The following is a 26,900-nucleotide window of genomic DNA, read 5'->3' on the forward strand; positions in this document are numbered from 1 at the left end:
AAAAAAAAGGTTGAGAGATTCTTTTGTCCCATATCAGAAGAGCCCTTTGGTGTGGGACAGAGAAAAACCAATATTTTTATTTAAATCAGGTTGATTATAAATGTGATCTCTTTCTAAAGAAGAAAAAGGGATATAATATAGATGTGATAGGATGAAAGGGTAGATTATTGAATCTACTTTTAAAGAGCAACTTGTTTAAAATGTTTTATATTGCTATGGATTTTAGTTTATTGATACAAGTTTAAACTTAATTTTGTTATACTGTATATATATTTCTATTCTCGTTTGAGGTATTTATGTAACTCATTTAGATTGTAAGGGATAATTAAGAAATACAGATTAATAATTAGCCTTCTATGATAGTCAAACTTATAGTCATGTTGTTTTCTAGGTATGCATAGATACATTTCAGATAGATAGGTAATCTTCAAACACTTCAAAGACCTACAGACTCTGGCATTTAAAATGTTTTAAAAATTTAGACTTTCTGGACAATGAGACATGTCTGCTCCTGGCAGCACCAATTTACTTCAGAGAGGAGGATGGGCATCGAAAACACTCTATATGGAGTTTATCTTCTTCTTGGCAAAAATAGCCATTTGGGCAAGAAACTGTTCTTGCCTGGACTGCTTGATCAACTGATGCAGGACCCATAGGAAGGTGACCACTGAACTTTGCTTGGCAAAATGGTCCTTCAGGTTCCTGCTTTGCAGAGAGAAGTGACTGAGAGACTGAGAGACTCTAGGCCTGTGGGATGAAGACAGATGCCCCAACTTTACAAAGGAACATTAGGTGACTGTCCAGGCTGCCAGCTGTTTCTGTCTACTCTTGCAAGACTCCCGAAAGTTGCTTGCATCCTTCTCCCATTTCTCAGGTAATATTATATCCTTCTGAGGTCTTTGATGTAGTTGAAGACTAGATAGTTATTATTTTCCTTAGTTATGATAAAAGATAAGTTAGATATAAAACCTTATATTCACAAATATAGGATAGATAGGATATCTTCTTTAATTTTGCCAAATACAAATAGACTAGATGTTAGAAATAGACTAGATATTAGAAATAGACTAGATATTGTAACTGTAATTCTTACTTGATAATTGTTTTGTTATCTGTGATTTTACAACATGAAAGTTAAAACCTTCCTTTTTTGAAAAAAAAAAGAAAAGGGGAACTGCTGTGGATATTGCTCTGTATAAATAAAATACTGATTGGCCAGTAGCCAGGCAGGAAGTATAGGCAGGACAAGCAGAGAAGAGAATTCTGGGAACAGGAAGGCTGAGGCAGAGAGACTTCTGCCAGCCGTCGCCATGAGAAGATAAGATACCAGTAAGCCACGAGCCACGTGGCCACTTATAGATTAATAAAAATGGGTTGATTTAAGATATAAGAACAGTTAGCAAGAAGCTTATCATGGCCATACAGTTTATAAGTAATATAAGTCTCTGTGTGTTTACTTGGTTGGGTCTGAGCAGCTGCAGGACTGGTGGGTGAGAGAGGTTTGTCCTGACCATGGGCCGGGCAGGACTGGAAAACTCTAGCTACAAATGGCGCCCAACGGGTTGGCAAGAGTTTCCACCTAAACTTGAGAAACAAGACTGTAAAACGGAGCTAAAAACAGCTTCCTAGTTAGCTCTCTCAAGTTAGCAGCAGCCTGAGGATTTGAGCTACTATGGCAGGCTTCTTGTTATCTAGTTCTTCTATCTTACTGTTTCTTCAACTAGAAATAAGAAGACAGCCACAAAAGTACCAGCCACAAAAGACACGAGGAGATGCCAGGATGTCCCCTTTACATCTCTCAGAGAATGCTGCTTTGCTTCCATTTTTTGAAGGCCTTCAAGTAGCCAAGTAGACTTTATTCATATCTTTAGCAGACCATGAACTAGCATGAGGAGGCCTAAATGTCTGTTTTCCTTTGGAGCTAAGGAAATATCATTTCGGAGGAGAGGATTTTGAACATGTCAAAGAAGCAATTTCATTTCTTTATAACTGACCTTCCCCATGAGGAAAAGAAGAGTACAATCACACATGGCTTGCACAGCTTGTAGGGGTAGGATGCCATGGGGTTATTGATATTTAAGTGATAACCTTACATTGGATTGGTATTAAAGAAAGTGTTAGTTAGGGGATAGATATACTCTCTTTGGTATTTATAAGGTCATTATAAACCACTGGGCCTCAGTTTTCCCAAGGACAGTACTGAGTAGACTCAGAGTCTCTGAGAGGCAATGTATGCATAGTCACAACTGAACCATCTTTCCTGTGCCTTCATTTGTTTAATCTACTGAAATTCTGATGCACCTCCCTGATAAGTTATGACCTTCTGTATGCTGTGAATGTGTTGCTCTGATTGGTTGATAAACGAAATGCTGATTGGCCAGTAGCCAGGCAGGAAGTATAGGTTGGATAAGCAGACAAGGAGAATTCTGAGAGGAGGAGGGCTAAGTCAGGAGTTGCCTGCCAGACACAGAGGAAGCAAGATGTGAAGGCAGAACTGAGAAAAGGTACCAAGCCACATGGCTAAACCTAGATAATAATTATGGGTTAATTTAAGTGCAAGAGCTAGTCAGTAATAAGCCTGAGCCAATGGCCAAGCTGTTATAAATAATATTAAGCCTCTGTGTGTTCATTTGGGTCTGAGCAGCAACAGGATTGTGGGGCTGGGTGGGACCAGGAAAACTTCACCTACACCACCCTCCAAAATAATAAATAATGCAAAGTGAGATGATTTTAAAGGTCCTTGACAAATTTATAGCTCTTAGGACAAAAAGTAGATAATTATTTTAATTATATATCCAAGAAGTGACAAGGGCAACATTTCAAACTATCCACAATCTCTAGTCCATCCCTCCTATCCAGGCCCCTTTGGAAAACCAAGAATGTTCTGGCTAAAAAGTTTTCAACAATTCCTGCAGAACACCAAGGAGCACCAGTCACACTGAAGCCATGTAGCATTTTCTCAGTAAGATGCCGTTAGGGCTGTGAAAGCCATTGCTGGACTCTTATCTCCACTCCTGACAAGCGACATGACCTTTCTCTTGCTAGTTAATAACCCTGATTCTGTTTCCTTCTCTGTAGAGATAATAAATTGTATTTCCAAAGGCTGCATTCATGCCAAGTAAGATAACATATGTAGAGAGATTGCTGGAGGGCAGCATACCAACAACAATAATAATTTTCTAAAAAAAAAAATCACAAAACTGCAATATTTCAAAGTAAAAAGAACATTTACATCTACAACTTGTGACTTGAATATAAAGTGATAAGAAAAGATTTTGTGAAATTAGGCAGAGTTTAATCTGCTGAAGATTCACAAAAGTAAAAGGGTCAAACTAGAGTCATCCAAGAAACACCATTTTTAAGTTTCAGAATTATGTAACTGGAAGAAAGGAAGACTAATAAGAGTACTAATTCATTAGGCTGTGTTGGCACAACTGTTATCAAAGATATACAATTGTTTGAGTAAGACAGATTGCATTCATTAGGGACATATATGCTGCCAGCAAATTACAGCATGCTCAATACAAACTTTCTGGTTCTCCTAAGAAGCAGCCAATATTTAACCGAGTAAATTATTTAGTTCCTTAGTCAAGAAGTAATTAGACAATAAACTAAGCCTTAGGAATTATGGATTCTCAGAATGATAGAACTGAAATCCTCTAGTCTATTATCAGGTATTATTCCTGGGAAAACAAATAAAAGAAAAACTAAAGAAATAAAAGAAATACCTAGAGTCACAGGAGGCAAAATTGGTTCTGGTGTTAGCTCCCATTAGCTTATTCTTTTTCTGACTATAGGAAAGCAATCTAGTTTTATCCAATATACATATCAACTGCTTAGCATTAGAAATATGGGTTTCCATCTCAGTGCTGTATCTTTGGGGGTTCACAAGGTAATAGAAGGTAATAGAAGATAGGGCCAATGACCAATAGACACAGATGGGTATGACTGGTGAGGCATGTGAGTATATTCAAGGTGAATGAAGAACATATGAAAGATGCAGGGTCTCCCGTGACATTGGGTCTCCTTCTGGACTCTCCATTTTCAGTGTGGGATACAGAGAAGTGCAATACTCAGGGAGAATCTACTCCAAGAGCCACAGAACTAGCTATGCAAGCCAATGAACACACCAACTTCAATGAAAAAATATTTTACAGCAGGAACCAATCTGATGTTAGGCCAGAAGAGAAAACCCCATCTGATGAAGAATGAGTAAAAGCTTGGTTTCCTGGACAACTTTCTACTCACTGAAATCCACAAGTGGTCCTAAGACAATATACTTTGTCCATTTACCAAATTGGTTAAGGGTGGGCTTTCAATGCAGGATTAATTTGAAGATTCCAAGTGGCAAATGCATAGCAGGGGACAATACTCCATTATATTTTCCAACTAGGTCAGTGTTTGATACTTCCTTTCTACACTTACCTTTCAGCTTCATGCAGTGTGAAGTGACCACTTTAAAGAACATATATGCCATTCATCACCCGACATATTTTAAAACTAATCAGGGGAGCTACAGTATGGGACTACCTTGATGCATGAGAAAAACCTTCTAAGGTTCCTAAGATGTAAATTACCACAGGGTAAATAATGAAGGAGACAGTGTATTCTCAATACAACATCTCATAGAGGAATAACAAAGTATGAGTATATCGACGGCTACCATAGAGCATTGTGTTCTACTTCATAGTCATATGAAAGATAAATAGAGTCCAAGAAGAGTATGCAACATCTCTAATGGGATCTCAGTATTTGATGGTGGCAAGGTTGGGACACCTAAAAAATATTTTTTTAGATCAGTTAAAAAATATCTCCCCAACTCAGAGAAAGGCTTTCATTTTCAGCAGCTTGGGTTTCCTAAAAGGCCTTGTTGCCACTGGAAAGGCAGATGTGCACAACCTTAAATGTTTCAGAGCCGATGCTTGCCCCTTAAGCCTGGCTTATAATACTAATTCACCTCTGTATGCTGTACCTGAATGAACAAGAAAGGCTTTTGATAGAAAGCATTACGGTCTGAATATGAAATGCCCTTCATAGGCTTATGTGATGGAACACCAGTTGGTAGCACTGTTTTTGGAGGTTGCAGAACCTTTTGGGAAAGGGGGTTACATTTAGGGGATGTACAAGTTGGAAGGCTACAGGGTATCTCCACTTCCTAAAAAGTTACGCTTCAGCACCCTCTGCCACAGACCCAGCTGTTCTAGTCACCATGACTGCAAATGCATTTCCCACCACGAACGGACTGTATTCCTCCGAACTGTGAGCCAAAATAGATCCTCCCTCCCTTCAGCTGTTTCTGTCAGGCATCCTATCACAGTGATTCTGTAAAAAGTAACACAAAAAAGGACAGCAAGGGCAGTATCAGGAGGAATGTGAAAACATCTAGGAAGCAAAATAGGAGGAAGGAGCCCAGAAGAGTATTCGGCAATAGAATTACAGCAAAGGCAGCAAAAAGATCAAAGTAAAAAGCTTTTCTAATAAAGAGACGCACTTGTTCTCACAGTACAAACCGTTTTAGTTACTCTGACCATTTTTTTCTAACAAGGCCAGCTCTCATGGAAGAGTGAAGGCATGCCTTTGTCTCTAGTTTTGGCATACAACAGATGCCGTAACGTCAATAATTCTGAGCATTTTGATTCTTCTGTTTGTTTTGAATTATGTTGCTCAACACCCAACTTCTTATATGAAATGAGTGTCGGGAAATAGGATGGCTAAAATAGTCTAAGTGCCCACTTACCTCCCATAATTTTAGATTGGCAGTTAATAAACTCTGGCTTCCTGTCTGTGAGGTACCTCTGGCAGGTATGGTGGAGGATCTGGAAGAAGGTGCACTTTTCTGAGGCCGTGCTAGCAACCCACTGGTCAAAGGCATTTTCAAACAACAAATCAAACTCTGCAGAATCCTGGAAAAGACAGTGAAGTAACTGCTGATCGTAATCTACACCAACTTCTGCTTTGAGCTCTGGCCTGTCAAAAGAGGCACAAAGGCTAAAACACAAACTTTAAAAAAAAAAATAGGACCATAAATTTCATCTTTACCATGACCCAAATTCATGGAGAGTCTGTCAAGCAAATAAGTCCAATTTGTTCTGTATTTAGAGATGTCCCTAGGAAGCTAGTACTGCAGTGCTCAAGATTCACATCAGAACATTGACTGGGGAATGTCTGCCCAATTACTAGAGAAAAGCATTCCTTTAAGTTTTCCACATTGTTATTTGCTAATTTCTTTATGCATAGATTGGAAAGGAATTCTCCTTGTTCCTCCAGTACTCCATTGATGTTTGGGGACAGTATAGGCTGTGCACAAAAAGGTAATGGGTCCTCTGAATAGATGCTTACACAGCAACACATTTCTGTTGGAATCCTACTTCCTTATTTTAAAACACCATTAATTTATTGGCATTAGGAGGCAAATGAAATTTTGACAAGCCTGGGGTTTTCATATAGGCAGCTAGTGACATGATCCTTTGAGCTCTGCCCTGTATTGATAAACACTGCTGGAGACAGCAGTTTTCCATGTGCCATCTCTTGGGTTTCCTTATCAAACACAGAAGATTTATAATTTCCCGTAAGACAGGAGCAGAGACTGGGAAGTTTTGATCACACAACTGCAATAGAGAAACAGCCCTGTAAGAATGATTCTAACTATCATCACCACCGCTGTGCTCAAGCAGTCATCGTGTGAAGAGAATTTCTTTGCTCAGCATTGGAAAATTCACTCACCCGATTAGGATCGATACCATTAACCTGGCGGAGCTGCTCAAGCATCCACTGGGATCTTCGGACGAATGATGTGGAGCCCTCAAACTGTTTGACCTTCGTGATAGATGCCTGCGTGGGTTTCTTGTTTGTCACTGTAAAACAAACAAACAAACAAAAAAAGACCACTCAGATTAATGGGCAGTCAAATTGGCTGATTTCCTCACTCAGGGTTATTTTTATATGACAGCAAATGTGCATATGCATGGAGCAAAGATGGGGTCTCTCTTTAGTGAGAAGTGAATGCAAGAGAAAAAGAAGTTATAACCTCCCCCCATCAAAGTAGTTTATTATGCAATTGTTGCTTCATTTATGTCTTCATCCAGTTGAATGGAAAATATCTTAACTGAATTACACCAAGTAATTTAATGGAGGCTGCAAGTGCACCATTTCAGCTCTCAGGGAACCAAGTATGCAGGGCAGGCAGACATCAGGTAGGGCTCATTAGGAAGGCTGAATTTTAAGTGAGGGAAAGGTTACCAATTCCTTGGGGTAGTTACCAGGCTTATTTCCAGTTTTATAGTTCATTGTAAATACTGAAACCTCAGTGATAGACTTGACTTTATAGCATGACCCAGTTTGTATCTAGTTTACATATGATTAAGACTATCTGGCTGGCATTCTGGGCACAGCTCCAACATGAATTCCTTTAGTCCCTAAACCCAAGGACCAGGACTCTCCTTCCACCTTAAGCAGGTTTTAATATTTTGTGTTGCATGCAGGTGGGCAGCATCACCTCTCAGGCAAAGTTAAGCACAGGTACTGGTAAATAGGCATCTCAAACATTTCTGAATTTGCTTACTTTGTTAATTTAAGGCTCAAGGAGGGTGGAGGAGGTGATTACAGATCTTGACAAGGTTTTCCAATGAGCCACTGAGTCAGGTCTTTGGAAGTCGGTGAGAGTCAACGGCAAAATCATGAAGGAGCTACGGAAAGCGTCAGACACCACTGGCTGCAATGCTTGATCCCAGTCACTTCCTTTAGGAAGATGTGCATCTGGGGAATATTTTACCCTTGTATCTAATAACTATGCAGATACTTAGCAAGTGGCAAAAGAGTTTCCGGAGATGAGGGGGAGAAAGCACTTGCTCTAATAGCCGCTGAGAAGAAGTCTCGACAGGGCTGCAGAGATGGCTCAACAGTTAAGAGCACTTGCTGCTCTTGCAGAGGACATGAGTTTGGTTCCTAGTACCCATGTTGGGAGTCTCGCAATTACCTGTAACTTCAGCTCCATATACACGTGCTCACACATAAATATATCTTTAAACAAAGTCTCTATGGTTCATGTATACCTGAAGCTCATTACTGAAGTAGGAGAGCCCAAGAGAGAAGCAAATGGTGTGAATCCACCTTTAACTGTGGTGAGTCTCCAGGTACAGCATGGAGTCTGTCTTTATGGCCTCAGTACAATCTCCCTTTGCTTCTAACCTGAATTTAGCAAATGTTTTTCGACATCAAAAAATATGCTTTGGCTTATTGCTTATTAGTCAGTTATATTTGGATAAAATGTTCTGAACATTTCATACCAGTTCCCTTTACTTCTGTGGTTATAAGTTCATCATTCCTTCACTACCCCAATTACAGGATCACAAATGGCCTCTCTTAACAGCCTCTAGGCCAGTAGTTCTAAACCCTTGGGTCATGACCCCTTTGGGAGGTCAAACAACCCTTTCATAGGAGTTGACTACGACCATTGGAAAACACAAATATTTACATTACGATTCATAACAGTAGCAAACTTACAGTTATGAAGTAGCAATGAAAATTTATGTTTGGGGGGTCAACACAACATAAGGAACTTGTTTAAAGGATCACAGCTCAAGGAAGGTTGAGAACCACTGCTCTAGACTATTGCCACCATTGGGAATGACCATTTCTACACACACACACACACACACACACACACACACACAGGCATGCATGCATGCACATGTACAAACACGCATGTTCATGTGTTAAGTTTCATACCTGGGACAAATGGCTGTGGTGCCTAATTGCCATATCAAAGTGGACCTGATGCCAGGTTCTCCCAGCATCCCTCAGTCCCTACCAAGAAAATACTGCAGTTTCTGTTGTGCATTCAATAACCATGAAAGACAGAGAGACACGAGCATTTAAAGTAGCAGGTGGGTCCCAGGAGATACTGCAGTATCAGTCCTCTGCCTTGGTTCTCAGCACTGAGCATCACGATCACCCAGCAGCTTCTACAGCAAATACAATGAGCCGTGTGAATGGGAGCCCCTGGGGACATGGTCCTGACATACACACTTTAAATCTACCCAGTTAATTCGGAGGCTGATTGATTGCCAAGAACCACTAGACTTACACTTATCCATTTAACAAATATTTATGAAGCACTTATGTTGTGTGGGCAATTCCAGGGCTTTGGAAGGTAGGATACTGAACAAGAACCTACGGGCAGCAGGAGGGCTAAGAATTCTGCAGCAGAGCACTGAGTATATGGGGATGGTGTGGGTGGGTGGGGTAGGGGTGATACATGATATGTAAGCCATCTGAGGAAATACATGGGAGTCTTTAAGGACTAAAGCACAGACTAGAGATAAGTCAACGGGTTGTTGCAAAGTGACAGCATCTCTGGCAGTGTACACTCATCCCTGGCATGGATTTTCATGATTTCCCCCCCAATTCCTTCCCAGTTGGCCTATGACATATGACAGGCTAATTGTACACAGAGCAGGGAATTATGGTTATTTTTTCTTCTGGAGTTGAGGACCAAACCCAGGGCCGTGCACTTGCTAGGCAAGTGCTCTACCACTGAGCTAAATCCTGAACCCCAGGAATTATGTTTTTTTTTTTTTAATGAAGTGGTATATCAAAGCATTTAGAATAAAATGCAAGCCCTTTACCATGACCTACAAAGCCTTATATGACCTGCCCTTGGGTGCTAAGGACATCACATTTCACTTCCTTTTCTGTCTTCTAAGCTCTGGCTGTCATTTGCTCCTGGCAAGGTCTGTCCTCCAGGCCTCCTGCACATGACATCCTCTAGGTAGATATGTCATTTCCTTGGTTTTCTCAGTGTTTCTTGCTCACTGTTCAAATGCCAGGCTGTAGGTTAAGTTCACAGAAAGACACATCTGTGGTTACTTTATCCAAGTAGGTTTCTCCTAGCCCATTTCAATACAATATTCAATGTTTGCTGCTCTAAGATGTTTGCGAAGAACCAAATCAGACATTTCTCATGTACCGAGTCCCTAGACATATGTGATATGGATAAATTTCCACATGAACCTAAGCTACTACCTACCAGTGTGTGACACAGGCTTCCACACACTTTTAAAAATAGTATGCAGTTGTAGGCATCTTTCTGGTACAGTTTGATTTTTCTCTGTGACTTAGGCAAAAATTATGCTTTGTATTTTTTATAGATAAGCAAACGGAAGCACAGAAAGAGCTGACTTGCCCAAGTCACACTTAATCACTGGAAAACCCACAACTTATGTGATGGACTTTGAGCCATAGCTCCTTCGACTGCAAACTTTTGCTACAATGTCAAATCACATTTTATTTGGCATGGAATGCACAGTAAGTAAGGATTAATTGAAGCCTTTTTTTCTAATGATACTTGTTATGATTTTTATAGTTTCCTGAATGATTTCCTCAATATTTCCCTTTAAGTAAACATTCATGTTACTCACATAAGTTAATGAAAAACAAAATAAATTCAAGTCACAAATAAGATGCAGAGCTTTGTTTTCATTAAGTAGAAAGCAATGTGGTAAACGTAATTAAAATGTATGCACTATTAATTTCAAGCTAGAGAGGGCTTAGCATCTGAGGCTCAGGCTTTGGTGAATGGATGATTAGCAATTAAGACAGGTGTTAAAGACCATTAAAATGAGGATGCATTCCTAGATAGGATTGAAACATCTGGAAAAGCTCCTCTGGGGTACATATATGCTACATATTGAGACTCATCCATTAGGTTCGGGGGGTAACCAGGCTTAATGCTTCCTGATCCCATTCTTGGTAGCCACTGATTCCTGTATGGACATCAGAGAAAAGCCAAAGTCTGTAGGAAATCAATCCCAGGTCATTCTGCTATTAGCTCTTAAGAAAAATAATGGCTTCGTGCTTTTTCTTTAATCTTAATGTAGAGTTGGTCCTAGATCCTTGGCTGTAGCTTAACTACAGCCAGGAAGCAATGATACAAAGTATTGTGTCCAGATTATCACTACCATTGTTACACAAATTGTATTTTCCCCCCATCCCATGGACTAAAGCACTGCAATGTGCTTCAGAAGATGGTCCTTCCATGAAACATTCTACCAAATTAAAATCAGACTAGAATCACAGGATGGAGATCCCAAGCTTTAACTATGTCCACCTAGAAAACACTCTACTTAATTAGAAAGCAACAAATAAGTTAGGCTTAGAGATACATATGTCTAATCCTAGCATTTGAAAGGCTGAGGCAGGAGGATTACTATGAGTTTGAGGGCAGCTTGGACTATGGAGTAAGTTCCCAGATATCATGGTCTATATAGTAAAACCATGTACTGAAGAAAAGGAAGGTGGAGGAGGATCATTACAACATGATACCAGGGCTAGCAGCTGACATGAGAATCACCATGCCTACACACCTTAAATACTTTAAATGCCATCATACATTAGCCTTGTTATGACCTTTCATGTAAGAGCAATTCAGTATTAGTGGTATAGCTCAGCTCCCTGCTCTACTGGTCTTGGTGAGAAATATATAATTTAGATGTTTTTTAAAAAGTGGTGCTTGCATGGAATCTTCCCACTGTTCTTTGGCTGTGCCAGAGAGTGACTGACAAAGGAAAAAAAAATAGAGCAGCAACAACAAAAGAAATCTGCAACACAGGTTCAGGAAATCAAAGCAAACTTGAGGATGGCTTCTGGTTACCAACATTGTAAGGGAGCAGGATAAAGAAATAGATACTTGGAAACTGGCTTCTTTCTGGCTCTGTTAAAATTCTGACATATGATCATTAGACTTCATAAAATACATGAGAAATACATTTCAGGTCCGAGGCTGCATCAACAAATTTGTCAGATGAGGTGGATGAACGCTTATAAAACTGAAAAACAGAAATTTCTGAATAATTACCACAAACATTTCAGAGTAGGAAACCTTCATCTTCACTACAATTAGTGGAATACGGGGCATGCTGCTTACTGTACAGGGTTTATGTCTTCTTATACCACATCTCAAGATGTGTTTACCTTAGGATCTCATATATGTTTGGAGTCCAGAGGGCTGTGACCCTGGGTTCTAAAATCAGACTATTTTCCCAAATTGCTAGATTTGTCTTTGGGGCTTAGCCCTCTCTTCTTCCCATCTTAGAAACCAAGGGCTCTCTATAAAGACTTCTGCAGGGCCTCAGTGGGCCCAAGAGTATCCTTACATTTGCAAGTTTTAATAAGGAACTATGGGGATGGGTGGAGAACACTGCTAAGCCAGCCCTATCCTTTAGTTTCAAGGGAAGAAAACAGAGATTCTGTATACATGGTTTTGGTCTCTGTAGGGGCTAAACACAAAGGAAGACGTTTTCTACACAGGAGATTCATTATATAGTATCACTACTTCTTTGTGTAGTGCTTGCAACTATATCATATTCTCATCTTCAAGCTGGAGGATAAAAATGGGGTTAGGAATGGTGATGATAACAGGGTGGTGGTGGTGATGGAAAAACCAGAAAGTTTCTCCAAAAGGATATGAAAAATGGAACCATTTATATAAAAAATGTTTTCTCTTACTGCATCAAGCTTTGTCTAGGGAAGTCCAGGGCACTTATCTATACATTGATAGAGCAAGTACCCACTTTGTTGAACTTCACTGGAGGCCCTAGCTTGTTTTAGTGTTTTCAAATTACCAGTGAGGAGGTAGTATATATGTTGGAATGTGGTCCTCCAATGTGACAAGACCACAGGATATCTAGACGATACTTTAATAACTCAATCCCTTATGTACCACATTCATAATCTCACTTTGATTTTGTAATTATGAGGATATCTATTTCAAGCAGATGACTGGATTCAGTTACAGCATAAGTCGTCTTAAACCTTTACATCTTAAGTCTGAAATGAAGCATAGACCCTAAAGGCAGGAGTTTCCATTGTTCTCTCCAAACCAGGATAATGATGTGTGGTGGTTTAAGTAAGAATGGCCCCCATAGGCTCATATATTTCAATGCTCAGTCATCAGGCAGTAGTACTATTTGAGAAGGATTAGAATAATAGGAAGTGTGGTTTTATTAGAATAGGTATTGCCACGTGGTGGTGGCACATGCCTTTAATCCCAGCACTTGGGAGGCAGAGCTAGGCAGATCTCTGTGAGTTTGAGGCCAGCCTGGTCTAGAGAGTGAGATCCAGGACAGGCACCAAAACTTCACAGAGAAACCCTGTCTCGAAACAAACAAACAAACAAACAAACAAACAAGAATAGGTAAGGCTTTCTTCTAGGGTGACTTTAAGGTTTCAAAAGCCCAAATGCTAGACCCAGTGTTTTTCTCTCTCTTGGTCTATGGATCATGATGTAATTCTCAAGTACTGCTCTACTGTCACATGTCCCACTGTACTCCCTGCCATCGTGAACATGAACTAAACCTTTGAAACTATGAGGAAGCCCCCAGTTAAATGCTTTATTTTATAAGAGTTACCTTGGTCATGGTATCACTCCACAGCAACAGAACAGTGACTAAGATCTGATGTCTTCTATAACATAAGCTGACACATAGTATATAAACTGGTGTATGTATAAACAAGGGAATCAGTGACTAGTTGAATGGTTCCCCAAGATAAGGAAGAACAGCTCTGTGCCTATGAGAACCCAGGAACAAACAAAAACTTATTTCAGGTCGGACTGCTAGGGTTTAAAAACCAAGACACAGTTTTAAAAGACTTGAAAATCTTATTGGAAAAGAGGATTATCCTGGGACCTGGAGTACAAAGGAAGAGTAAACATCAAGAAATTACAGAAATATCATGAGAAATAGGAGAGGAATTTGAGGGTTAAAACCACTTACAATAATTTTTCCTACAAACTTATTCTAGCAGCATCCTTAGCAAGTAATTATTTTGCTTCCACCTCTGTGACCTGAGTCTTGAGATATGGCCCATTCACACTGTGTTTGATGTTTTTTTTGTTTTTGTTTTTGTTTTTTTTTTTTTTTTTTTTTGGTTTTTCGAGACAGGGTTTCTCTGTGTAGCTTTGCGCCTTTCCTGGAACTCACTTGGTAGCCCAGGCTGGCCTCGAACTCACATAGATCCTCCTGGCTCTGCCTCCCGAGTGCTGGGATTAAAGGCGTGCGCCACCACCGCCCGGCGTGTTTGATGTTTTAACTTCCTTACACAATCTGTCATAGACTTGGAGAACAAATCAATTTGCATACATTTGGGGTGATGGTGAGATGGGACATGAAACAAATTATAAAACCAAAGTAATATTAGTTTTTACAACTTTGATTTTATCTGGGAAATATACAAAATCCCTGGTTCATGGAATGAACTATGAGTCAAACAGCCAAGTAAGAAAAGTGAATGCTCAGAGAAAGAACAATGATGGAATTTGAAGGAGATTCAACTCAGGGGGCATTAAGGACCGTAATACAAAACAAGGACCAGAAGGGGTTAACTACAGGCAGAGTCTCTTCTGTTCTTACTCCCTCATTTCCTCTGGAAAATAATGTAAACATTGTTTTTCATCTATTCTTAGAAGAGATTGACAGTGGAGCTTAGCAAGAAGAATCAAAGCAGCAGCTATCTGACCCAAGAATCAATTAAATTTCTCTACAAGAACCTGGAAGCCCGGATTACTGAATATGAGACAATGTCCTTTAATGTTACACTTTCTTTCAGCGTTCACATTACATATTGGAAAATATAGGTGAAGCAGTAACTATCCTCAGGAAAATACTATATTTGGTAGAAATTCAGTATCTATTATACCTTGGTGAGCTGAGAAAAGCAAGTTTCAGCTGAGAAAAGCTGAGAAAGACATCTTACAAGAGAAGGGTGGAAGCATGTTATTCCCTTCCAGTTTTGCAAGAGGACAGATGCTCACCACTGTGCGATGTAGGCCTGGTTCTCAGTTCCCCCATGCAACTCCCTCTTCCATGCATCACTACTGGGGATAGTATTTCACAACACATATTTAGTATACATGAATCATGGGAGGATGTCCTATGAGTGTGGGTTTCCTTATGTGACAAGACCATCAGCGGGAGGAAGCTAGAAAAGGAAGGAGGGAGAGGGAGAAAAAGAAGTGACTAAAACTTGAAGAGTCAGAATTAACACAATTTCCTAGTGGGATAGTTATCAAATATTTAATATCACTAGGATTTGGGGAAAATGAAAGCTCTTATTACTTAGCAAACACAAGCTGTCAAATATAATTACAACTGTCAGTCAAGCAAAGACAGTTATACCTGCTCTCTTCTTTGCCACCACTGACTGGATACAATTCTAATTATATATATTTTACCTGAAGGCATCCATCACTGATAGTTTTTAAAAGTGAATGATGTCACTCAGAACCTGACACATTAACTCTTTACTGTTTTACACTGGAATAAAAATCAAGCAAAACATTCTGGTTCAAACAACAGCTCCATCACATTAGGGAAAACCATCTGGGATTAAAGCTAGCTGAGTTCATCTTGGTTAATTCAAGTTAGTATCTACTACAGGTAAACAACAGTATACTATATGACCCATGAAATTCAGTCTTGTGGCTATATACAAACAAGATGAGTGTGTTTGTGCGTGTGTGTGTTCACGTGGATGCACATGAGCATATGTTCTGATTTATGAGGATTTTTTCTCCCCAAGATGAAAATATCATAAAACAAATATTTTAATGTACCTAGCTAACTTATAGAACATTATACATTGGTCTATCCCATCCTAAACATTCCCAGAACCTTTATATCAAGTAATAGTTGGGCAAATTTATCTATCGCAAAGGATATTTTGATGAAAAATTTCAAATGCTAAATGTAAATCATTGGCTATCTACTTAAAGTGAAAATCAGATTGGAATTATGAGTATAATTTTGCATTATCATAAACTCACACAACTGTCAGTTGAAGTATGGAAATCAGATTATCTGTATGTACACCCATTGGCTCAGATTCTCTGAGAAAACACTAATACAACAGCTGATAAGTCAACCAAAATTTTCTATTTTCAATAGTGTTGAAAAGTAAACAATTCTTAGTAGTGTATTTGATTAAAGAAGTGAAAGATTTGCACACATAAAGCTATAAAACCTTATTGAAAGATATTAAAGAATTAAGCAAATATAAAAATATCTCACATTCAAGTAACTGAATGAATCAGCATGGTTAAAATGGCAAAAATCTCCAGAGTTACAGTGGCAACAGGCTGGAAAACTCCGTGTTATTAGTATGTCAGCTTTCCCCAATTGATTATAGATTGACACCTCACTAAAAAAGGTCATTGGGCATTTTGGTGGAAATTGAGTATAAAATTCATATGAAAATATAATGCTAGAGGAACAGACATTGAGTGAAATGTCTAACATATTGTGATCACACGACTTTTATAAAACAATGTGCTACAGTTAGAAAAAGACACATTAATCCAGGGAACAGAGGGGACAGCCCAAGGCAAAGATCTTGCACATATATGTACAAGTGGGCTTTAGCAAAAACATAATTACTAGAATAAACAATACTGTAACAACTTGATGCAACAAAATGAAATCTTTTACTATCCACAAAGTCAGTCTTAATGATGGTCTATTCAATTCTGTAAACATCAACAGTTAGAAATTTATAAGGGAATACACAGGAGAAAATACTTTGGACACTGGGCTGCACAAACATGTCACTACAATATGAAAGTAAAATCCATGAAAGAATAAAGGATTTCATAAAGCCAAAACAAAATCTCTCAAAACTGTTTAAGAGAATGAAAAGATAGTCTCCAGAGTAGATGACATATGCCAAATATTTATCTGAAAGAACTTAGAGTATTTATTTAAAACTCTGGTGGTAGTTATTTTTTGTTGCTGCTATAAAGTATATGGCAAAAAAAACCCCTTGGGAGAGTAAGAATTTATTTTGGCTTGTGGCTTCTGAGTGCTCTGTCCATCTTGCTCATGTGTGTGGGCAGAACTTTCTTATGTTAGGGTGATTTCAGATATTTTGTCACAGTGATGGAATGCTGTCAAACAGTATACATATATGCACAACATGTGCATAAGTATATCTATGCATTACATACATACATATATACATATATACATCTGTATGTATGTATGTGCCCTACATGTTCTATTTCTTTGGACAATAATGATAAAATCCCAAGACATTTTTTGGTACGGAAAGATTTTTTGGATATGACAGTTAGTGCTAATGCCTATAGGTGTAAAAGAGTTTGACACCTCAAAGAAGACAAATTTCTTTGTCTGGGATGATAAAACTATGAGCAAGAAGAAATTGGAAGAGAATGGATGAAAGCAAGGGCAGGTCATTAAGAGCCTGGTACAACAGGCTTTGTAAACCGGAATGAAGGTGTAATTATATTGACATGTTTCTTTTAATTGACTGTTGTAGTCTATAAGTCATGGCAGAAGTGTGCATGCAAACAGGGAAATTCCATGGAACATGTGTCCCCTTAGTCCAGGGAAGAAATGACAAAGGCAGTTTAGACCAGATGATAGAAGTGGAAACAGAGATATAGTAGATATTCTAATCTACATAGCTGTTGACACTCAATACAGAAATTTCGATCAACATGAGTGAAATTATGATAATACAAAAATAACAGTCCTTAAGGTCAGTTACCAAACAACTATATCATTTTCATAGCCAGATGCCTAGGATAGAAGGCTAGTGTTTAGACATAGGTCATTGTCTGCTTTGTATTTTTGTTTATACGTATGTGTGGTTTTATCTGCCATATTATAAACACCACAAAAATATATACTTTTTCAAAGTAATTGGTGGGGTGTGGACTCTGTCCTGACTCTAAAATGCAGAATGTCACATCATCTCCACACCATTAGAAATAGCCACAATGCTGTAAGTACTGATCACTGTGGTTAGAAACACCTCACCCTCTACATTCATCAATCATGTCTCTATTTTTTTTAACTTAAAAAATTTTTAAATTTGGGCTTGTTTAAGACAGATATGGCAAGAAGGATAAGTAGTCACACCTGATAAGCTGATTATTCCACATGGTAAAGAGCTGCCTCTCTCTCACAGAAAAATCAGTGCCTCCCCTCTGCATCTCTGTGACTTCTGCTGCAAATTCCAAGGTGGAACATATTGTTATGCATGGCATTAGCATTTTGAAACAGCCTAGGAGTCATTTCTGAAATAAATGAGGCCACATGTATTAAATGATTTCTTCCTGAGAAAAATCCCTGGGGTCTTTCCAAAGTACTATCTTGATGAAGATTTAAAACAAAAGAAATGAATTCTGAATGGATGTAAATATTCTCAGTTTTATATTTAATTCCCACATAAATTTCAACATAATTGGGGGATGAACTGTCCTAAGGAAATGAGGCACAACTATCAATGAACTCACACTTCTCAACTCAGCTGGCCATGATGCATGCAATCTTGCATTTGCTTGACTCCTCCATTCTTCCCTTCCCCTCCCTCAGCTACAGCACCTAGAAGAGAGACTAACATGATGTCTTAGCTACTGTTCTGTTGCTGTGATAATACACTATGACCAAGGCAACTTATAGACAAACAAGTTTGTTAGGGCTTACAGCTTAATAGTTAGTCCATGGCCATAACGACAGCGAGTATAGTGAGAGGCGGGCAGACATGGCCCTGTATCACAGACGGTGGGAGGCCAGCTCCCAGATCTGCTCCAGGGTAGCAAAAAGAATGCCAAAGTGGCTTAGGAAAAATTCTTATCTATCTGAGGGCTAGACCTTAGGGGAAAGTAAGGAAACACACAGCTTTCTGATGGTAACTTTCTCTTATACTTCATTTTTAAAATGCTCTCTGGCTCTTTCTGTCTCCACACAGCTACACATCTCCATATTACTACAGTCTATTCATACAGCTACATATCTTTCTTTACATACATACAGTTATACATCTCTATACATAGTTATATCCATTTTCTAATGGCTACACATCTTTCTTTTACATACACTTCTCTTCTACATCTCTCTTTTTTATACAACTTCATCTTCCTTGCCTCAACAGTTACGAATCTCCACAGGGCAATAGCTATACATCTCATTTACATAGCTCTCTCACCATATAACACTTTACACAGTTCTTTCACACTCTCATACAGCTCTTTACACATTTCCTATACATAGCAGCAGCTCTTTAACACAGCTCTCTCTCACACACATATACTTCTGCTACATCATTCATTCACTGTTTCATTCATTCATTCTCTCACATTTCTTTCACCTTTTCTAACATTGCTTCTTCATCTCTCACTCAGCATACATACATTTCACTCACATTCTGCATAGCTTTCTCCTCTACATTGCCACTGCTGTCCTCATAATCAAACTCTAGACACTTATATGTTATATTTTCAGGGTCCAACCCATTCTCACAACACATGATAAGTTACACAGTTTTTCTCAGGCCCTGGAAGGTTGCACTGACCAGCCAGTAAGTAACACACGGACTTGGACGTACACTGAGTGGTTAGCATTCCCAGACAGAAAGTAGACAATTGGCTGAACCTTAAGTGGTAGGGGTATGTATAGAAAGATAATTACTGCAGGGAGTTATCTCTACAAAAGCTGCCTCAGTTCTGACCTTGATTCAGCAACAAAAAATGCCTGAGATCTTGTCTTTGTGTATTTTATTTGCAGGGTAGCTTAGTCTGTTTTAAATTTGTTCTAAAGTCTAAAATTAGCTGTCATTGAGACTGGGAATAATGTTACTTCCCTGTGTCAGTTAAGAAAAATATTCTGGTATTATTTCTATTCATCAGAATTATACAGCTTAAACAGAAATCGTTTTCCTGACCATCCACAACTTTAAGTATACCCCAAAATGGAATATTTTCTCGAGATAAACACACAAGCAGTGGGAAAACACCCACAGCAGTTCTTAGGGAAGAAATGCAGTAGCACATGAGAGAAATTACAGGCAGAAACAACTGGTCAATAACAATCATTGACCTCACGGTTCTGCCAAGTGAGACTCCGCATCAGGGGGTGATTTGTCTGGTGGGTTGACCTGCAAAACACTAGCTGTCACATGCTGTATACTCCCACAGCCCTCAGCAGCCTTGGAGAAATAGCTGAGAACTGAACCACAAGCATGAAGCACACACACACAAACACACACACACACACACACACACACACACAGAAGAGAGAGAGAGAGAGAGAGAGAGAGAGAGAGAGAGAGAGAGAGAGAGAGAGAGAGAGAGAGAGAGAGAGAAACTAGGAATGGCGGGGGCTTTTGAAGTCTCAAAGCCCACCCCCAGTGACATATCTTCTCTAACAAGTCCACCCCTCCTAATCCTTCCCAAACAGTTCTGACAATTGGAGGGCCAAGTTTAAAAGATAGGAATATATGTTAGCACTTCTCATTCAAACTACCACATTTGATAAGGCCAATCTGAAGCAGAAAACAATCACTATAAGGAGCCATTACTCTGTGACAGAGAGAGAAGCTGAAGCTTCTGTAAATGCTAATGGGAGTCACTGAGCTTGATTCTCCTGGGCTCAGAGATATATTCAAATGCTTCTTCAACCTTTCAGTGCCTACACTAGGGAATGAGTTTTCAGTGAGTAATTGTCACTTCGAATCTTCTACTGGAAGGTCAAGGTATCACACTAAAAACCGAATAGCAGGGATAACATGATAGATGTGGTTTATTTCTGACAGAAAACAAATTTACTAAAGCATGATGTTTTCCAGAATTCTCTAGTGCTTTGCATATTAGCTTGGTACAAATTTTACTTTACTTCAAATGAAATTTGTGGCAGAAATTACCGCCCCCACCTCTATTGCAGAGTAACCTATACTAGAGTTAAAACTAAACTTAAAGCCAAATATGGAACCTTAGATCAAGAAGATGCTAAAATTATAACTTTTCGTCCTTCAAGTGATGTTTTCCATTCTTTCTATGTATAACTCAAAGCTTATCACACCAATCAGACATAGAGTTCACTTTACAGATTTTACATGTATGCTTTGCACATCTGCCTATCAAGAAAGGTACCTCAAGAGCTTTGTTCTCCACTGATGTTTCCCTTGGTTACATTCCTTCTTTTAAGACACATTGTGTAAACGTTCCTTCAACTTATTCTCATCAAAGTAATTTATAACTTATGCCAACAGCTAAAAAATTTTGTTGACAAGAAAGTCATTATAGAATATAATTACCATCATTTCCATTTTTACATTTTCACAGCCCTCAGAGTTGTCATTTAAATTATCTCTAGTACTTTTTAAATAATTCTGCTATAATATTCCTATATAGTCTATAATACAGGGCATTGTCATATCCACCCATGGCATGTCACCCACTGCTTTTATGGCCCTTCACTGACCCTTGCTGAGATTCCCATTTCCTATTTGCAGACATGGAGGAAAATATAAGCAGTATAAAAATACATCAAAAATGTCAATGTACCATAAGTACATGCTCAGTATCAGCTCCATCTGAACTCCTATTTGAGTACACTGGTTTTTTAATTATGGTACAATATGTCTACGGTTATCTTGTTATCTTATAGTGATGATTTACAGTTTCATTCTTTGGCCACATCTTCAAGGAAATTAGAAAAAATTGACTTTGGAAGCTTATTTTTTTCATCTATAATCCATGCCAGCATTTTATATCTCATTGTATTCTTTTTTGTTTTTCACAGGGCAGGAAAGCCCACTTTGAGCTCCTTTAGAGAAACAAATAATATACCTGGCAGATGGCATTAGTAGTGAGTAAACACTTGAATGAATGTTATGGACATTAAGGGGATAGGCTGCTCAAAATGTGGGGATTCTAAGATACCAGGAGAAGGAGGCCTTTGACATAGGTATTTGTCACAGTTTGAGGAACTTCCCCGTTGAAGACAAACAGGAGCTGTGGACCTTGTTCTATCAGGCTATATTCTGGGAATGTGCCAGAAGATGTCATCAGGGGGTCTAAAGGTCACAAGAACTCAACCAGATGAACATTTACTACCTGCAGAAGTAAATGATCAAACATCTCCTATCCAGTGTGGATCATCCATTTTCCACTACTGCTCTTCAGACAAAGCCCACTGCTAAATGGCATTTGAAGGACTTAGGATAAGAATGGATCAAATTGGACTGGTGATATGACTCAGCCAATAAAAGTTCTTCCAATCAAGCAAGCCCAAGTATGATCTCTAGGACCACATGATAGAAGGAAAGAACCACTTCTATAAATTGTCCTCTAATCTCCACACAATGCACTGGAGGCATGCCATAAGCCCACAACCACATATACAAAACAAGTAAATAAATGTTTAAAATTGGAACAAATTTTGCAAATGTTAAAATCACTAACTCAAAAACTTGGATTTACCTTTAATTAAAATTATAGTTTACTTAGATATCATTTAAGAGGATCATGAATTAAGGCACTCCCCTCATTTGTCAGAGGCAGTAACTTTATTAGAAAACACTGCTCTGGGAGAGTGGAGGCAACCAAATTACTGTGTCCCCTAAAAGTCTCTCCAACACTCTAGTGCCTTTTCCTTGTTCCATTAAAGTCAAAACATATCAGCATCTTAAGTCTTCAAACATCCTTGCTAAGATTTCTTACATAGTATAAATTTGAACCAGTTTTTCTTCTATCTTCAGACAGATTTTTTTTTCAATTTAAATAGTGACACATTACTCTGACCAGAGGTCCAGGACTTAGCCTTGATTTCAGATTTGCATCATCACAGAGTTCAGCACACCACTGACCATCACTATGACCACCAAAGCAGCATCTTAACTAGCTGTTGGTGGCCCTCCTCATCTTTAGTATCCAGGTGTACTGGAACTTTTTTTGGGGGGGTGTTTTCAAGACAGGGTTTCTCTGTGTAGCTTTGTGCCTTTCCTGGATCTTGCTCTGTAGACCAGGCTGGCCTCGAACTCACAGAGATCCGCCTGCTTCTGCCTCCCAAGTGCTGGGATTAAAGGCGTGCACCACCACTGCCCGACACTGGAACTTTTTTGAAGAAGGAAAACTCCCCAGAGGCTAGCTACTGTCAATAAGTACACAGAAACTAAACTGCCACGATTTCTTCAGACTTGCTTCTTCAATTTCAGACAATCTGCCCATCAGATGACTCCTGCACATTCTCTAGCATAAACAGGAAGTCCAAGCAGGTCTTGGAAGATAGTCACTTATGAGTAAAATACTCTCTCAGAAAAAAAAAAGGTGAAAGATCTTTTGTGTGCTTGGTAAGAGAAAACTATCTTGGAAAATTAATACAAGTAAAGCAACAGGCTATCATTAAGAAAATATTTTCTATTAAATATTTTCTCAACTACTATGAATTCATACCTGAAGTTAATGATCCTGTAGGATTCTGGGCACATACAATTGGAATTCAAAGGCATTTGTAACCTGATAGCGTATACACAAACACATACACCACCACCAACACAACCATCACCACCACCACCATCACCACAGAATCCAAGCATTGTCGAAACTCTCAACTCCAAGCAGACTTATACGAAATGACTAACACAGGGACTTATAAAGACCACTGATATTGTCACAAGGATAGAATTAATGTTTCTCTCCTATGTGGCCCCTTCATTTAAGAGGCCAGTTACATAATTGAAAGTTCCATGGTGAGCTGTCACTGTCTGTCTCAAATATTAAAAGGATGACTTCTTGACACCAAGCTATCCCCTCTCCACATCCTCTGTCTAAAAACAGCCTTGGTGTGAGTCCATATTACTGCTGTCAACCTGTTTTGTCACAGGTAGGTCATGCTTGCTTAAGCCAGAAGACTACTCAGAAGTGCTCATCATTCAAGTCTGACTATTGATAAAGGATCTTTGGAAAATAAAGGTTTGATTCTTTAAGCAAAGTGGATCATCATAAGTGGGTACAAGACAACCAGTTAATTTCTGTGTTAATGATGGTTCTCTACAGTAACCGAACCAATGGAATGGATAGAGATTCAGATATTGTATCAAATAATTTACTGCCAGCCTTAAGATAGCAACAGTAACAGAATTACACCTGAGAGCTGGAAACCAATAGCTACTCAGTGCTTGAGGCTGGGTGCTTCAGCCACTGGGGGCATCCCTCAACAGCTTTCTCTAACTGCAGGGGTGGCATGACAACCAATAGCTGCTCAGTCCACAAGGTTGGTTGCCTCAGCAGAGCCAATCTAGCACTAGAAGCCCAACACTTTTGAGGTTAGCCACTAGTTCCTAGTCCATAGTCAAAGCCTGGTTCTGATATTAGCAAAGGAATCAGCATCATCAGCATCAGCATCAGCATCAGCAGCAGCAGCAGCAGCAGCACCAGCAGCAGCAGCAGTAGCAGGAGGGCAAATCAATTCTTCAGCAAGAGAGAAGGCCAGGGAGTGAAAGGGGAGATGATCTCCTGCCGTATCCCTTTTAACTGGACAGTTACCAGAAGGTAACACTTACACTTGGGATGGCTCTTTCTGCATCCATCAAAGCAACGAAGTCATTGCTACAGATGCAGCTCCTTACTCTCTACTTCGTGGCAATTGACACTAAAACCAAACATAATAGCTCCTATTTACCCAGCCTCACATTTTAGTTCACAGTCCCATAACTGGTTTCAGGTCATGCAAATGCAAAGTTCCTCCTACCTGTCTGCTGTTGATCACACTAAGTTTCAGCCTGGGATGCCTTCATCATTACCTTCTGAAAATATGAGGTATGTTCATCATTCATGTACCAACTCCAAACACCTGCTCTGCTACAAGACCATCCTTGCTAATCCAGCTCACAGTTACTCCATTTTCTCAGGTGCTTCTCTTAAGACTCACTTTAGTACTTAGTCTGCTCAGAAATGCAAGGGAGATCCTCTTCAAGCAAATAGTTTGTCCCATACTGCCAGGATTTTTTTTTCTGCTGGTTATTTTATTTTATTTTAGTGGGTTAAATATTTTTTGTTGAAAACATTTTATTTGTTCAATATATCTGATTTAGGCAGTGAGAGGGGAAGCTTCACCCAAACTTGAGACAAATTACCAAAACATTTTTAAATTTAGACTGTATGAAGTTCCCTCAGTTGAGTACATCCCTGATAATGCTGTAGTGTAATGTGTGTGGTAGTTGTCCTGGCAAAATCGGATATAGTGTTTTATTCCTCAGGGTCTTCATGTTATATTTAAAGAAAAAAAAGCAAGGAAGATCTGGGGATACAGCTTAGTGCTAGAGCACTTGCCTAACTAGTACAAGGCCCTAGGTTCAGTCAATCTGCTTCCCCTCCCTCCCTCCTTCCCTGCCTCCCTCCCTCCCTCCCTCCCTGTCTCTCTTTCTTTCTCTTGCGCACACCCTGCCACACACACAAATCAAAAAATGGTAGTTATATTTCAGTTCAAGTAGATGTTTTAACAGGCTAAGGCAATCACTAGAGGGAAGGTGGAGGTAAATTCTAAAGTGGGGCTTGAAGCAAGAAAGGAAACTAAATCTTTCAGAAAGGTAGGATAAATACTCTTGATCGTCACTTGCTCAAGTGTAAGAACGAATGATGAATATAGCACATTATCAGAAGGCAGAAAGTCAAGACAGAAATGGCCAAACATGACAGTAACAAGAGGGACAGGATGACAGTGACTTTGTTTCTGGGCTGAAGGTACCACGGCAGCCACACAGAAGGAGGGTCAGGAAAGGCCATTGCCGTTCTGCATGCGCTGTTTGTTCGCTTGTTTTTCTTTTCCATTAACTTCCTCCATCTCCTGAGGACTCTTTGTAAGGTGATTTATTTTGCAGACGGAAGCCCACCCTCTATATCTTTCTTCCTTGACTGAGAACAATGAGGATGTGGAGGAAGAGCATGGGAGCAGCATCCAAACATAACAGACACTGACTCTATCCGCCCAAACTCCAGTACAGTCTTCCCCAAGACACATCTGATGATCTATATACCACTACACCTGCCTCCAATACACAAGGAGCCTAATTTTGCTGATGTATGTATGCAGAACCCCCCCAACTGTCAATTTTCTGTCCTAGAAATGAGGTAATGGAAGCTCTTGATTACAAACTAAAATTAGTATACACTGAACACTCCAAATGGGAGCTTCCAAATCTGAGGCAATAGGAGTTTTGAAGGCAGTATCTTTGTCCTTGGTAAATTGCTTACTCTTCTCTCATGGAAAGTGTATGGAAAGATCTTGTCTGGTGGTCTGAATGCTGAATGAGGGCAGAGACTTGGGAGGAAGGCTTCTAGGTTGTATATTAGAGTTAAGAGCAAGGGGAGCTGAAAGGGACTCAGAGGTCCAAATTTGTGTTATGATGACATCATGACACTGGTGTCCATTTGAAGTTAACACTGCCACAGAGGGTTGCACAGGTTTGTTCGGAAGAGAAGTGCAAACGGGGAAGGGATGTATGAAGAAGTAATGTCATATCAAGTTCATGTTACCTAAAAGCATTACTTTCAAAAGAGAAAAGATTTTCATCAAGGCTCCTGTCACAGTTCTAGCCACAGAAACAGACCCCATTATATAGGAGACCACATGCTATCCATGCAGTCTTGTTCATTAAAGTCTATACTAAGTGGGATGCTATACAGCTCATGCATTATGACAGGTGGAAGGTCATCTCTATTCAAAAGACTAACGCTATTAAAAAAAGTGGCTATTTTTTTCCTATGGGAAAAAGATTATTTGCTGAGAGAACAAAGTAAAGGGACGTTTATGTGAGCATACGAAAAAAAAGTGTTTCTTGTTGGGAGCCTCACAAAGGTATGATTTTATGGGGTCCCAGATCTATTCTGCTCAAAGAATTACAGATAAAACTAAGACAGAGCGCCTGTGTGGCCTGGGCAGGCATCTCCATTACGGGTAAGGTGACCTGCTGACATCCCACGCAACCTAAGTCAGAAGCTCATTTATTAGTAAAAGGGGGACCTGTAGGGCCCTGGCCCCCGTTTTGGATAACTGTTGCCTTGCTTGCTGACCGTGACTTTGATATCCTCTCTATGCTAATTCCCT

At 39.4% G+C, this 26,900-nt stretch overlaps 1 protein-coding gene across 2 annotated transcripts in view; it reads right to left on the bottom strand.

The window, feature by feature from the left end:
• Stxbp6 (syntaxin binding protein 6) overlaps window positions 1-26,900 on the bottom strand; it is a 239,112-nt gene that overhangs the window by 42,899 nt on the left and 169,313 nt on the right. Inside the window, exons 3-4 of one of the 2 annotated variants that reach the window (XM_059279246.1) lie at window positions 6,724-6,854; window positions 5,738-5,903 (exon numbers count right to left, since the gene is read on the bottom strand). In XM_059279246.1, the coding sequence (XP_059135229.1) occupies window positions 5,738-5,903; window positions 6,724-6,854 (297 nt within the window). The remainder of the gene's footprint in view (window positions 1-5,737; window positions 5,904-6,723; window positions 6,855-26,900) is intronic. The other variant, XM_059279245.1, reaches the window with a different exon arrangement.

The sequence above is a fragment of the Peromyscus eremicus genome, chromosome 14, assembly GCF_949786415.1.
Source record: "Peromyscus eremicus chromosome 14, PerEre_H2_v1, whole genome shotgun sequence".
Taxonomy (NCBI): domain Eukaryota; kingdom Metazoa; phylum Chordata; class Mammalia; order Rodentia; family Cricetidae; genus Peromyscus; species Peromyscus eremicus.